Source organism: Juglans microcarpa x Juglans regia, chromosome 7D (assembly GCF_004785595.1).
Source record: "Juglans microcarpa x Juglans regia isolate MS1-56 chromosome 7D, Jm3101_v1.0, whole genome shotgun sequence".
Taxonomy (NCBI): domain Eukaryota; kingdom Viridiplantae; phylum Streptophyta; class Magnoliopsida; order Fagales; family Juglandaceae; genus Juglans; species Juglans microcarpa x Juglans regia.
In genome coordinates, this window is record NC_054606.1 from 24,333,033 (window position 1) to 24,347,488 (window position 14,456).

Genomic DNA, 14,456 nt, shown 5'->3' on the forward strand with positions numbered 1-14,456 from the left:
TTGTGAAAATATGATTTTTTAAAATATTATTGTTACGAAAACACTAATTTTAAAAATATTACAGTTTAGAGAGATTAGTAATTTAAAAAAAAACCGTTGTAAATAAAAAATCGAAAGCATAGGTACAATAAATAATCAAATAATTATGAAAATGTAAACAAAAAAAAATGCTAAAAAATTTTCTTACGATCTTTCCCCGCACCTTAACCACTATTTCCTCCAATCTCATAATCCAAACTGCACCTTAACAGTTTGGATAGTGAGTTGAGATGGGATGAGTTGAGATGAAAGTTGATAGTAAAATAAAATATTGTAAGAATATTATTTTTTAATATTACTATTGTTTTGAGATTTGAAAAAGTTGGATTGTTTATTATATTTTATGTGAGAATTTTGAAAAGTTATAATAATGAAATGAAAAGAGATTAAATACTTTTACTATCTAAACAGGACAGATGAACCTCCTCCATCAATTTTTTCTTTTATCACAACTCATGATTTCACAACATTAAACATTATCAACCACACTACCAATAAATATTATCACAGCATTAAAGATGCCCCCTTTTGTTCCCAATCAAATATTAATATTGGGTAATTCATGCCCTTGTTATTATCCAGTTGTTCTAGGTACAAGCGATAGCGCGTACCAACTGCGTACCAACGACCTACGTGGAAAACTTTGTCAGAGATTAAAAAAAAATGTAAAAAGAAAGAAAGCGCAGAGAATGCAAAGAACGGAGAGAAAAAAGGCAGCCCGCATTCAAATTCCCAAATCTCTTGATCCCAACGCATTATCTCCCCCAAATTTCTTCCTCAATGCATCTTCCCCAAATCTCCTCTGTGCGCGACGATGACGCGACGGCGAGGGTCTCCTCTGCGCGCGATGGAGACGGTCTCCTTTGTGCGCGACAGCAACGGGATGGCGAGGGTCTCCTCTACGCGCGATGGCGATGGTCTCCTCTGCGCTCAACGACGACGGGATGGCGAGGGTCTCCTCTGCGCGCGACGGCAACGGTCTCCTTTGTGTCGACGGTCACAGGTACTCCATCCCCTGTAAAAAAAAGGTATGTGAATATTATGATTTCATCTCTGTGCTCACGCAGAAGAGCATTCTTTTTTAAATCGGATGCTGCCATCTCTGTGTCTGAAATAATCTATTCTTGCCAAACTGGTTTGGTTCATACATTTTGTTGATGGTTGCTTCAATGAAGCACCCCCATCCCGTGAGTGGATAATCCTTCAATTCATCTCTGAAATGTTCAGTTTAAAAAATTGGTTTGCAAAAAGCTTTTCTTGGCAGTGCCAGATATACAGGTGCCACAATTACCATTGTGGTTTCAATTTAGTTAGTATTGTCTTCAATGCTCAACATATATTCATTTTGGCAAATCCGACATAAAATTGGTCTATGGTCACGGTTGAAAATCTGGTTGAGAGGATCTTAAAAAAAAAAAAGAAAAGGAAATTGTACAGAGGATTAAATAGTAGGTCTTCCTGTCAGTTATTAATCTGGAATATCAACATCTTAAATTCTCAAGTGGCTTTGTTTTCTGTGGATCTTGGGCCTTTAAATTGCAATTAATAAACGGAGTACTAGATATGCTTTTGTGAGAGATCATCGGCTCTTTTGTTTAAAGTAAAGCACACCATCTAGTTGCGTGCAAGAGCTTCAATTGTGTAAAATGAGAGAAGCGGCACTTTTGGTGCCAGAAAATGGTTACAGCTAATCTGCAATGGATTTATATAATTTTGTTCAGACAGCTTATGTAACACCCCGCATTTTAGTGTATTTTTACTAAAGGATTATTTTTATTTATTTAAAAATTTATTCTCTTATTTTAAAATTGGTTGGATTTTTAATGAGTTTATTTCTATGATTTTAATTTGATGAAAATTATTTTTATGTGCTTTCTTAATATTTATTTATTGTTATGCATTTAAATTGCTTTTAATATTTATTTAATTACTGTGAGATTTAATTATTTCAATTTGACTTTACCATTACGTTTAAATTATTTTATTTAACTTGTGGTTTTGAAATCGTTTCCGTTGGATCGTTTTTGTGACCCAAGTTATGAGGATTGGACCTCATTTCTTTTCCCTCCATTTTTCTTCCTCTCCTTTTCTTTTCTTTTCTTTCTTTTCTTTTTTTCTTCTTCCTTATTTCTCCCCTCCCCCGTGCGCGCGGACCCAGCTCTCTCTCTCTCCCTCTCTCTCCCCGTGCGTCCGTCACCTTCACCCAGACCGCTGCCGTCGCGCCGCAATGCGCGACACCGCCCAGCCGACCAGCTCCCCCTCCCTCCGGCGACCTCACCCCCCAAATCCCAGCCCCTACCTCGCCGCCGGTAGCTCGCACGCACCCCACAAAGCCGCGGGCCACTTTCACGCCAGCTCCGCCGTGAGCCAACGGTGGCCTTCACCGCCCACCCCATTATGTTCCCCTGCCGCCGGCGACCTCACCCCACCAACCTCACCTCCATCCGCGCCGCCGTTAACCACCAGTAGCCCTTCAAAGCCGCGACCACCATTCGTTCCAGTGCCGCCGTCGCACCACCATTGGCCACCATCTTCCTACCACATCATCCTCGACCTCTTAGCAACTCATTGGACCCAACCCCAGCTCCGATCCGCCACCGGTGAAGCTCCACCATCTACATTTCTGATTTGGGCATTTTGGTCTTCTACCGCCCATTTCGCCGCCACCCACGGCAAACCACCACCACCACTAGCTTCACCGACCTCCCTAGGCCCTACCCTATCAATTTTGGGTCTTCGTTTGCCTTCGTTTGAAAGTTGGTATTGTGACCCACGGCCACAGTGTATTTTACACTGTGGTGTTGCTCAAACGTCGCCTTTTTCAACTTCGTGATCCTTCGGAAATTGTTATATTGCATTGTAAGTATTTCTCCAAAGAACTTTCGTAATTTAAATGTATTTTTGCACTAACCCATTTCACTGTATTTTTTGGCATGCCGGACTAAGTCCGAGGAGTTCGGGGGTCGGATGGATTTGTGATTGGAGTTGTTTGGTTGGTTTGGTTTATTTGGTTTGGTTGTTGATGAGTTGTTTTGATTGGATTTGTTGGGATTGGTTCTGGATGGATGTTGGATCAGTGTTGGTGCATGTTCATATCATTATTTCATGCATGATCATGTTTGTAAAGAAAACTGGGTTTTCGTGTATTGCATTCATGCTCATGTGTGATTTGAAAGGCTGTGATTTTATGTGATATTATTTTTGGGTGCGTGTGTATCATGACCCCAAGCCGAGATGGGGCATTAACTCGGTGGAGCTCCTCTGGTTACTCGGGAGCGGAATATACTGAGTAACGTCCCCTGGATTGTCGCCGGGCGACAATGGGATCGGACGAGATGGTCTCGTGCCGACTCCGTGGTCCTTCTGCTGGCGGGGACTAGAGGATGTCTGGCCACGTACGCGCTGGGCGCGGAACTGGGCATCGCTCGTTGCGTAGTGTGGGTGCTTGGCCATGTACGCGCTGGGCGCGGAACTGAGCACCGCTACGAAGCCAGGACGTGCGGATGGTCCATAGGGGAGGCCATGGTGCATATGGAAATAATGCATGGTGCATTTGGAATTAATGCACTATTTTCTGGGAATATAGTGCGAGTTGGATTTTTGGGTAAATCATTTTCTGGGAAAATGTTTTACGGATATTTTGGGCCAAAATGGGATTTTGGCGTGTGTTGGAAAATTATCGTTTTCGGGGAAAATGATGTCTTGTGGAAAAATGCATATTTCATCATGTGCATGCATGTTAGTTGCATTTAACGCATTTTATATTACGTTGTTATTTGGGGTCATACTTACCTGCAATACCATTTTGTGGTAACGCAGATTTTGATACAGATGAGGAGGAGGAGGGCGAGCCTGAGGAGACGGCTCCGCCTGAGGAGTGATCTGGGATCACTCGTTTGTTTATTTGAAAACTATTGTAATATATTTTTATGGATGACTGTATAACTGCTATTTAAATCTTTACTGATGTTGATTGTAAATAAATTCTGGTACTTAGTTGACTATCCGCTGCGTTATTTTATTTGTACACTATTGCATGTACACACACTGGCACTTCGTTGGGATGTGTGACCGTGTTGTCACCATCCTGGCGTCTCGATCCCTGTGTATTTATGTAAGGGGGATTGGGGGCACCACAGGTGGTATCAGAGCAGTTCGGCTCTGGGTTAAACCACATGTCCCTTAGGATAGTACCAGAAAATTATTTTTATTATTTTAAAATAATAAATTTTTGTTTAAGTGGTGTAAGTTAATTATTTATTTTATATTATGAGTTTATTGCTATTTTATTTTATGTTAATTGATGTTATTTGATTTTATTGCTTTAATTAGTGTTTACCTCTGATTGAGTATGGTTTTATTGGTTTTATTTATTTTATTGTATAATAATTTTGTTGTTTATTTATTTTATTGTATGTCATTTTAATTTAATTGTTTTATTTTATGTCGGATTATTTTATTGTTTTATTTATTTTATTGTGAACTACTTCATTGGTTTTATGCATTTTGTCGTATGTTATTTTATTTATGGAATTTTATTTTATTTTGTTTTGTTTGAAATTGAAAGGCGGGTTAAGGGTTATGTTATGACAGGAAGATGGTACGACTGAGAAGGCCATTGTTAGGCTTAAATATTGGTATAGTAGGCCTGAACTCTTGGTGATTGGTTGTTTTAATATCAAGGCTTGAACATCAGGGTCTGGGTGAACTCTTTGGATTAGGTACTCAAGTTGCTGCTAAGGAGGGGAATAGTTTTTAATTGCTTAGGATAATTGAGGATTTAGGTTTCGTAGAATTTAGGTAATGAGTCTTGGGGTAGGAGGTTGTAAGTTCAACGAATGTCAATGTTAGATTTATGAGAAGTTCATCTAAGGTTTGTGGCCCCATAGTTTTTTAGAAAATAAGTTAATGGGATTTAAGCTGGTAGGTTCAACAAGCAATTAAGAGATTACTTAGATTAGAAGTTTTTTATCTTGCCGACCTCGATAAGCAATTTGATAACATTTGGGGTTTTAGAATTTACAAGTTTTATAAGGCGAATGTTTTAGATTTGAGTTTATCGATCTTGAGGATTTCAGGAAATGATTTATATCTGGGTTAAGGTTTTAGAATTGCAGAGTTGAATGGCTGAATTAAAATAGGATTGATCCGAGTTAAGTTACTGATATGAGAATTTTTTTTTTTTTAGGGGAGAATTTCTTTGGAGATGGAAGATGTTGATCTAGTTCGGTTAATAATTGTTTTTAGCTTGAGGTTACAGTGACAGGTTAATGATTTAATCCATATCAATTTTAAGGATAATAGATGGTGATGATTTAAGAAATGATTCTTATTGATTTCGAGGATATAGGTTTAGTGATGGAAATGGTAATGATGATCACTTGCACATTTGGAGCATTTTTGGTTTTGGCTAAGGGTGCATGTGATCGATGCATGGTAGTGGTGAGTGTTTATGCATATTTCGGAGAGTTCAGGTCCTAGTCTCATTTTGGTTTGAAAGAAGTGGTTTTGGTAGGGGTGGAAGAGGAGTCGACACAATAGTAGTAATTTAAGAAACCTTGGCTTGGAGTTTTTGGTGAGTTGATCGAAGTGTGTAGTCGAGTGGGTTACTCAATGAAATCATGGTTGGGAATAGTTATTGTGATTATTTTCAGGAATTAATTGTGACTTGAGGTCACCTAGGAATTTAAATTTTTGAGGCTATACTTTCTTTTGGAGTTTGAGCATCTAGTTGGTTGAATGAAGGACATTGTTATTTAACTTGAAGAGAGATTGATGGGATGTCATGTATGGTGTATGAAACTATCTTCGAAGTTGAAGCTTAGGCATCAACAGTGGATAATATGATCAAGTATGTGGGTTAATAAATCATTAGGATCCTTGGGTGTTGTGCAATGGCTTTTGATGGATTGATTATTTGAGCAGTATGGCTTGCCTTGAGGTTTAATAGTGATGTACTATTGAAGGAACTAATTGTGTTAATACTAGCTTATAGGAGTAGAAGTAGCTGGGCGAGTTACCAAGGAGGTTTTGTTAATGTTTTGGTGAAGTCAATGGTGATTCGTTGTGAGTTTAGTCACCGTTAGATTAGATGTTGTTTAGAATGTAGATGATGAGCTTTTGGGTTTAGGTTGTTAGGTAGAAGTCTCTAGGCACTCTTTTTGATTCGTTAGGTTGGAATTGAGTCTTTTAAAGTATGATTCTTATCTTAGAGGAGATGAATGTATTTTGGGTTGAAGTTGCTTATTTTCAATTTGAGATGTTGAGATTGTTGGATATTGATTTTCTGTCAATGATCATGGGTGTATTTTATGGAATTTGATTTTGATCAAGGCAGCTGGAGTTAATTGAGGAATTTGAGTTATAACTCGTGGTTTTGGGAGAGAGAGTATTTTTCTACCAAATTGTGATAAGGGTTTTGGTTAGTAGGAATGGAGCCACCTTGTACTCGATGGTGTTAGTTTCATGAGGACGTAAGTTTTATGCATGTGGCAAATATCAGAGTGTGCAGCAGAAGCGTGGTATTTTTGTTATAGTCAGGAGCTCAAATTGTGCTGATTTGAAGAATTAGTGGTGACTTGAATTTTGAGAAGATACTTGTAATTAGAGATTAATCATTTGGTTGTGCAATTTGTTATTGATGGTTAACTTTGAAAGTGGCTATTAGGTTTCCAATAGTAGAATTCAATGAAGGTTTAGAAGTTGGAACATAGGAGTTGATTGCAGTTAGCACATAGTATTGTAAGGGCTTTTGATCATTGGAATTTTCTAGATGTGGTATTAAGGTTCTCGAGGAAATGAGATTTTGGATAGCACATTCACCCTGGGATTACGAGGCGTGATGTGTCATTGGGGGACTAAAATGAGTATGTTGGATAATGCCATGTTCATTGAGGAATGTACCACGTGCCGTCTAGTTAAGGTTGAGCATCAAGGTAGACTTCAACCTCTCCCTATTCCAGAGTGGAAGTGGGATGATATTTCTATGGATTTTGTTGTGGGTTTGCTGAGGACTCCTAGTGGAAAGAACTCCATTTGGGTGATTGTGGATCGGTTGACCAAGAGTGCCCATTTCTTGCCTGTTAATAATACTGACTCTTTGGGTAAGTTGACTCGGTTATATGTCAAGGAGATAGTGCGTTTGCATGGAGTACCCAAGAGTATCGTGTCAGATCGGGACTCGCGATTCACGTCCCATTTCTGGAAGAGTTTGCAGGCAGCATTAGGCACTAAATTGAAGTTTAGTTTGGCGTATCACCCCCCAACGGACGGCCAATCAGAGCGTACTATTCAGACTCTGGAGGATATGTTGCGGTCTTGTGTCATGGAATTCCAAGGAAGTTGGGAGAATCACTTACCGCTTATTGAGTTCTCTTATAATAACAGTTTTCATTCCTCCATTCAGATGGCCCCGTATGAAGCTTTTTATGGACGGAAGTGCAGATCGCCTTTATGTTGGGATGAAGTTGGCGAGAACAAATTGCTTGGGCCTGAGATAATTCAAGAAATGAAGGATCAAGTTCAGTTATTAGGAAGAAGATGGCTGAAGCGCAAAGTCGCCAGAAAAGTTACGCAGATACAAGAAGAAGAGACTTATCCTTTGAAGTAGGTGATTGGGTTTATCTTAAAGTCTCTCCTATGAAAGGCGTTAAGCGCTTTGGTAAGAAAGGAAAGCTTAGTCCAAGATATGTTGGCCATTTTCAGATTGTAGAGAAGGTTGGGTTTGTTGCTTATAGAGTGGCCTTGCCGGACTATTTTGGTGGTATGTTCTTAGTCTGCTCTTAGTTGAATCTTATTCCTGTCTTAGTCTTAATGTTGACCTCGCCAATTTCGAGGACGAAATTTTATTTAAGGGGGGGAGGATGTAACACCCCGCATTTTAATGTATTTTTACTAAAGGATTATTTTTATTTATTTAAAAATTTATTCTCTTATTTTAAAATTGGTTGGATTTTTAATGAGTTTATTTCTATGATTTTAATTTGGTGAAAATTATTTTTATGTGCTTTCTTAATATTTATTTATTGTTATGCATTTAAATTGCTTTTAATATTTATTTAATTACTGTGAGATTTAATTATTTCAATTTGACTTTACCATTACGTTTAAATTATTTTATTTAACTTGTGGTTTTGAAATCGTTTCCGTTGGATCGTTTTTGTGACCCAAGTTATGAGGATTGGACCTCATTTCTTTTCCCTCCATTTTTCTTCCTCTCCTTTTCTTTTCTTTTCTTTCTTTTCTTTTTTTCTTCTTCCTTATTTCTCCCCTCCCCCGTGCGCGCGGACCCAGCTCTCTCTCTCTCCCTCTCTCTCCCCGTGCGTCCGTCACCTTCACCCAGACCGCTGCCGTCGCGCCGCCGTGCGCGACACCGCCCAGCCGACCAGCTCCCCCTCCCTCCGGCGACCTCACCCCCCAAATCCCAGCCCCTACCTCGCCGCCGGTAGCCCGCACGCACCCCACGAAGCCGTGGGCCACTTTCAAGCCAGCGCCGCCGTGAGCCAGCGGTGGCCTTCACCGCCCACCGCATTATGTTCCCCTGCCGCCGGCGACCTCACCCGACCATCCTCACCTCCATCCGCGCCGCCGTTAACCACCAGTAGCCATTCAAAGCCGCGGCCACCATTCGTTCCAGTGCTGCCGTCGCACTACCATTGGCCACCATCTTCCTACCACATCATCCTCGACCTCTTAGCAACTCATTGGACCCAACCCCAGCTCCGATCCGCCACCGGTGAAGCTCCACCATCTACATTTCCGATTTGGGCATTTTGGTCTTCTACCGCCCATTTTGCCGCCACCCACGGCAAACCACCACCACCACTAGTTTCACCGACCTCCCTAGGCCCTACCCTATCAATCTTGGGTCTTCGTTTGCCTCCGTTTGAAAGTTGGTATTGTGACCCACGGCCACAGTGTATTTTACACTGTGGTGTTGCTCAAACGTCGCCTTTTTCAACTTCGTGATCCTTCGGAAATTGTTATATTACATTGTAAGTATTTCTCCAAAGAACTTTCGTAATTTAAATGTATTTTTGCACTAACCCATTTCACTGTATTTTTTGGCATGCCGGACTAAGTCCGAGGAGTTCGGGGGTCGGATGGATTTGTGATTGGAGTTGTTTGGTTGGTTTGGTTTATTTGGTTTGGTTGTTGATGAGTTGTTTTGATTGGATTTGTTGGGATTGGTTCTGGATGGATGTTGGATCAGTGTTGGTGCATGTTCATATCATTATTTCATGCATGATCATGTTTGTAAAGAAAACTGGGTTTTCGTGTATTGCATTCATGCTCATGTGTGATTTGAAAGGCTGTGATTTTATGTGATATTATTTTTGGGTGCGTGTGTATCACGACCCCAAGCCGAGATGGGGCATTAACTCGGTGGAGCTCCTCTGGTTACTCGAGAGCGGAATATACTGAGTAACGTCCCCTGGATTGTCGCCGGGCGACAATGGGATCGGACGAGATGGTCTCGTGCCGACTCCGTGGTCCTTCTGCTGGCGGGGACTAGAGGATGTCTGGCCACTTACGTGCTGGGCGCGGAACTGGGCATCGCTCGTTGCGTAGTGTGGGTGCTTGGCCATGTACGCGCTGGGCGCGGAACTGAGCACCGCTACGAAGCCAGGACGTGCGGATGGTCCATAGGGGAGGCCATGGTGCATATGGAAATAATGCATGGTGCATTTGGAATTAATGCACTATTTTCTGGGAAAATAGTGCGAGTTGGATTTTTGGGTAAATCATTTTCTGGGAAAATGTTTTACGGATATTTTGGGCCAAAATGGGATTTTGGCGTGTGTTGGAAAATTATCGTTTTCGGAGAAAATGATGTCTTGTGGAAAAATGCATATTTCATCATGTGCATGCATGTTAGTTGCATTTAACGCATTTTATATTACGTTGTTATTTGGGGTCATACTTACCTGCGATACAATTTTTTGGTAACGCAGATTTTGATGCAGATGAGGAGGAGGAGGGCGAGTCTGAGGAGACGGCTCCGCCTGAGGAGTGATCTGGGATCACTCGTTTGTTTATTTGAAAACTATTGTAATATATTTTTATGGATTACTGTATAACTGCTATTTAAATCTTTACTGATGTTGATTGTAAATAAATTCTGGTACTTAGTTGACTATCTGCTGCGTTATTTTATTTGTACACTGTTGCATGTACACACACTGGCACTTCGTTGGGATGTGTGACCTTGTTGTCACCATCCTGGCGTCTCGATCCCTGTGTATTTATGTAAGGGGGATTGGGGGCGCCACAGCTTAATGTCCAAGGCAAACCATTTGCTGGGTTGGGGTTAGACAAGACCCTTCTTGAGTTTGGTTCCTATTGATTCTTGTATGCTAGAAAGAACTTTACCATTGTACCAAATATTTTTCTTGAACAGGAAGGGATTGGTTATGTCACTGGCAGAGAGTCAGAAGAATGTCTGTTGTAAAAATCCCTTTTGCTCAAGTCGAGCTTGTTATGGCAATGCTGAGTGGGTATTGCCCCCTCAACATTATTTGATGGATGTCTTGTCTGATACCTCTCATTATTCCCTTTGACAAGAGTTGCTAACCTACTGATCAATGCATTGCCAATATGATCTTCTGAATCCAATGTTCCTTGGAGTCTTGTACCTCTTTAGGCATGCGACACATTCAAAAAAATGAATGGTCCAGCTTGCTTATGTGATGGTAAATGGGCTTGGTTGTTAGTAATGTTGATGGCTTTTTAAATTCTAGAAATCTACAGCTAAATGCTCTGAAACATGTTGTCAACTCAATGGAAATTTTTTCATGTAAAGTTTTGTTTTTGTGGGATTTAATATTTTATTTCTACTCTTTTCTTTTTCTTTTTTAATAAATTCTAGCACTTTTAGGGTTCTATAAGATACAGATTATTTTTCTACAAATTTTAATTTTCCAAGTGTGATTGGGGATGACAGATTAGGATGAAGAATAGCATTTCTCAATTATATATTCTATAGTCTTGCATTTAAAATTAGTCTCTCTTCATCCATTTATTTTTTCTTTTCTACTCACCATTCCATGGACACTGAGTTGGAGCTTAGTATGTAGATAATGACTTAAAGTTTCTAATATGTCTTGGCATATTTCAGTCAGCTGCATGATTATTTAGCTTGTGCCTCTTCTTTCTAGTTATCTGCAATTTGCCTTAGCTGCAATATGCCTCAGTTGGCACGTGCAATAATTTATTTGGGACTGAGGAGAGTGTTCCCATTCAGGTTACATACCTCTTAATTAGTGCTTTTAAATTATATTGTGTTTTGTTCTTTTTATTCATAGGATTGCTTTTAAATCAACTATAATGCTTAAGAAGTGAGCAGTTTCTTTTGTAAGATTTCTCAACTATATATATAACATGCCCTTTTTTTATCTGTTGTTAGCTGCCCCAAAATACTACCAAAGTGTTGGACTTTAGTGGAATCTAGATTGGCAAGGCAGAGATCGAGACACAAGAAAGTGTAATGGTTTTTGTTCCACTTCGTCACTCTCTCTATTTGACTTTGTTGCATGTGGATGAGTTTTTAACTATTATATTATGTTCACAGATGCAACTTGGGGTGGTGGATGGAACCCAGCCGGATAGCTTGTCTGGGACACAACTGTGGCTATAAGTCAATGTGCTTGGAGAAGTTGGTTGGATGGATGTTTTATTTTAGGATCGATGGGAAGTTGTTAAAAACATGTTGATATATTGTGAGATGTAAATATATTCTTTTTGGGACTATTGATGTTAAATACTTCTTTTTGCATGGATGGGAAGTTGTTAAAAACATGTTGACATTTTTAGGTCTTTTTTATATTCTTTTACTTGGAAGATGTTGCAAGGGAAGTTTGTGAAAACAGGAACTTGAATGAAGTTTAGAGTTTATGCTACTGAATGTAGGAATTTTAAAAACATTTGAGGATGGTCTCTTTTTGCCATGCAATTTGCCATGATCATTCTATAAACAGATTTTAGTACTTAGGAAATCATATTATTTCCAATTCGATGATCAACAGATTTATTGCTAGTAAATGACTGACCTGTTGGCCTAATGGACAACAATGTTTTTTCCAGAATTTTACAATGGATTCAAGTGATCTTGTCTTTGTTTAAGGAAAACCATAGTTGCTTATAAGTTATTATTATAAGCAACTATAGTTTTCACATGCTACCCTCAGCCTGATACATGCCTTGATATTAGAGTACACATCAATACCGTAATGCTCTTTAAATTTTGAAGCAAAATAAGTAAACAAAACTTCTTCAAAGTCTCGTCCTCCCAAGCTTATGTTAAAAGTATGTGATAATATCCTCATATGTCCAGCCTCAAATAATGCAATAGAGACCTGGGTGTCACAATGACCAATGTCAACAAATGCAGTGTAAGTTGGTCCAGAGCTGGGGAAATCTGTTTCATAAATTCCAAAACTAAGTGCAGTAGCAGTACAATCATGCATCAATCTCAAAGGCTTTAACCCAGCAATTGTCGCAGCATTCAAATATGCACATCTTTGCAAGTCCGTAAAGTATGATGGGATCCCGATTACACAATCTGAAATGGGCATTTCCAAACGTTTCTCTATTATCTCTTTCAAATGAGCAAAGAGCATTGCCAGAATTTGCACTGGTGTACAGGTATGGCTCTCACCCCGGTTCGTCAAATGAATCAAAATGCCACCATCCAGACCTTTAGAAGTTTCAAAAGGCAGCTTTTTTAGCTCGTTCTGCACATCCACATCTGATAATTTCCTGCCAATTAGTCTTTTGACCTGAGATATTGTGGATTCAGGTTCATCAATGCAGAAGCAGCACCAGCAGATCCCATAAACCGTTGCTTCTCCCCAAAACATACCACAGCTGGGGTTTCACGTTTCGATTCATCGTTCAACAAAACATCAATACCCCTTTGCTTCACCACGGCAATAACACAGTTCTCATTTCCAATATCAAATCCCACCACACTCATTTCAATTGATTTGGTTTTAGCGCAAACCAAAAAAAGAAGTAACTTGATTAAGTCCGAATTCTCTCTTTCCCCAACCAACTCAAGACTTTATACCTTGGATCTTTTCCACAAACCTTAAGTTTCCCTACAACAATATTCAAAATTTAAACAAGAAAACATAATGGTGAGAATGCCCAAGCCCGTAAACCAATATCCAAAGAAATGTAAACTCACTCTACTCGAACCAAGGATATTTTCAGTGCAAATTAAAAATTAAAGGGTGTTAAAAATTATTATAGCCATTCAATCCGAAGCCAATCAATTAGCATACATCTAGTGACCTCCCAACTATTAAAGCCAAAACAAAAAGACACAAACTAAAAAATTTCTTCCCATTTTCGCAGCAACCAAAAACAGGGCAAAGTTCTATCTCACAAGCTAATCCGTAAAAATCCAATTCGAGAAGCAGCAGAGAACTTTGCCTGGTTAAGAAGGACAGATTACCTGATTCAGAGACTATTTTTTGACAAAAAATTCCACGAATTACCTAAATTCAAAACCTAACTTTTGAAAACTCTTAAATCAAAATATATCCACAATACAAAATTAATCAACTGCATGATTATCTGCTACATAGAGAGAGAGAGAGAGAGAGAGAGAGAGAGAGATACCAGTGGATGCAGCTGTGTTCGCGGGGAAGAGCCGCAACGAAGGCACACGGAGAAGATTAGGGCTTGGACCAAAAAATGGGGGTTAAACGAAAAATGGAAGCTTTTAGGTGGAAGAGAGAAGAAAATCGATACCTGAAGAGAAGCCACGCGGAGCAGAGGAGGCACGCGGAGAAGAGAGAAGGCACGCACGCAGAGGGAAAAAAACCAGAGAAGAGAGAGGGCACGAAGACTGTGCCCTTCGTTCAAAACTGTGCGTTTTGTCAAAATTTTTTATTTATCTTCAGATCCCACCCAAACTTCAGCTCCTTCACGTAAAATCAAAAACGATTTGTTTCATTAAATTGATCCATGTCAGCACATGGGTGCACTTCGGTACGCAATTTCGCTTGACTTTAGAGTTTTCCGTTATCATATCATTTCTATTGTTCATATAGGCAACCAATTTTTCACAACATTAAGCATTACCAACGACCCTACCAATAAACATTATCACAGCATTCAAGATGCCCCCCAATGTTCCCTATCATTAGGTAATTCATGCCCCCGTTATTATTTCAATTGTTTATATAGGTAATATAATATATCAATATTCCTCAAGAATTAGAGAAACAAATAATCAACAGGGTCTAATATCAGTATCAATAGATTGCGAAAAAATCAACAAAATGAAAGGCAATGGATCCAAAGTTATTTAAGAGTTAAAAGATACTTAAGATGGTTGGTGATGAATATCTTGATCGAATTTTCTGCTCAAATGCCATTTTCTTCAATGATGTGCTTCCTCAACCGTCTTC

General features: G+C 39.5%; 2 protein-coding genes across 2 annotated transcripts; one reads left to right on the forward strand and one right to left on the reverse strand.

The window, feature by feature from the left end:
- Positions 1-663: 663 nt before the first annotated feature.
- LOC121238428 lies at positions 664-11,989 on the forward strand. The gene is made up of 3 exons (XM_041135278.1): positions 664-1,042; positions 11,444-11,521; positions 11,609-11,989. Exons 1-3 carry the CDS (start codon positions 948-950, stop codon positions 11,748-11,750), a joined length of 315 nt encoding a protein of 104 aa, XP_040991212.1. The 5' UTR covers positions 664-947; the 3' UTR covers positions 11,751-11,989.
- A 74-nt stretch (positions 11,990-12,063) lies between these two features.
- Positions 12,064-14,069, reverse strand: LOC121238430 (heat shock 70 kDa protein 16-like). Its single transcript, XM_041135280.1, has 2 exons — positions 13,663-14,069; positions 12,064-13,136 (listed from the first exon to the last, which is right to left on the reverse strand). The coding sequence occupies exon 2, from the start codon at positions 12,894-12,896 to the stop codon at positions 12,189-12,191; it is 708 nt and encodes a 235-aa protein (XP_040991214.1). The 5' UTR covers positions 12,897-13,136; positions 13,663-14,069; the 3' UTR covers positions 12,064-12,188.
- Positions 14,070-14,456: the final 387 nt, after the last annotated feature.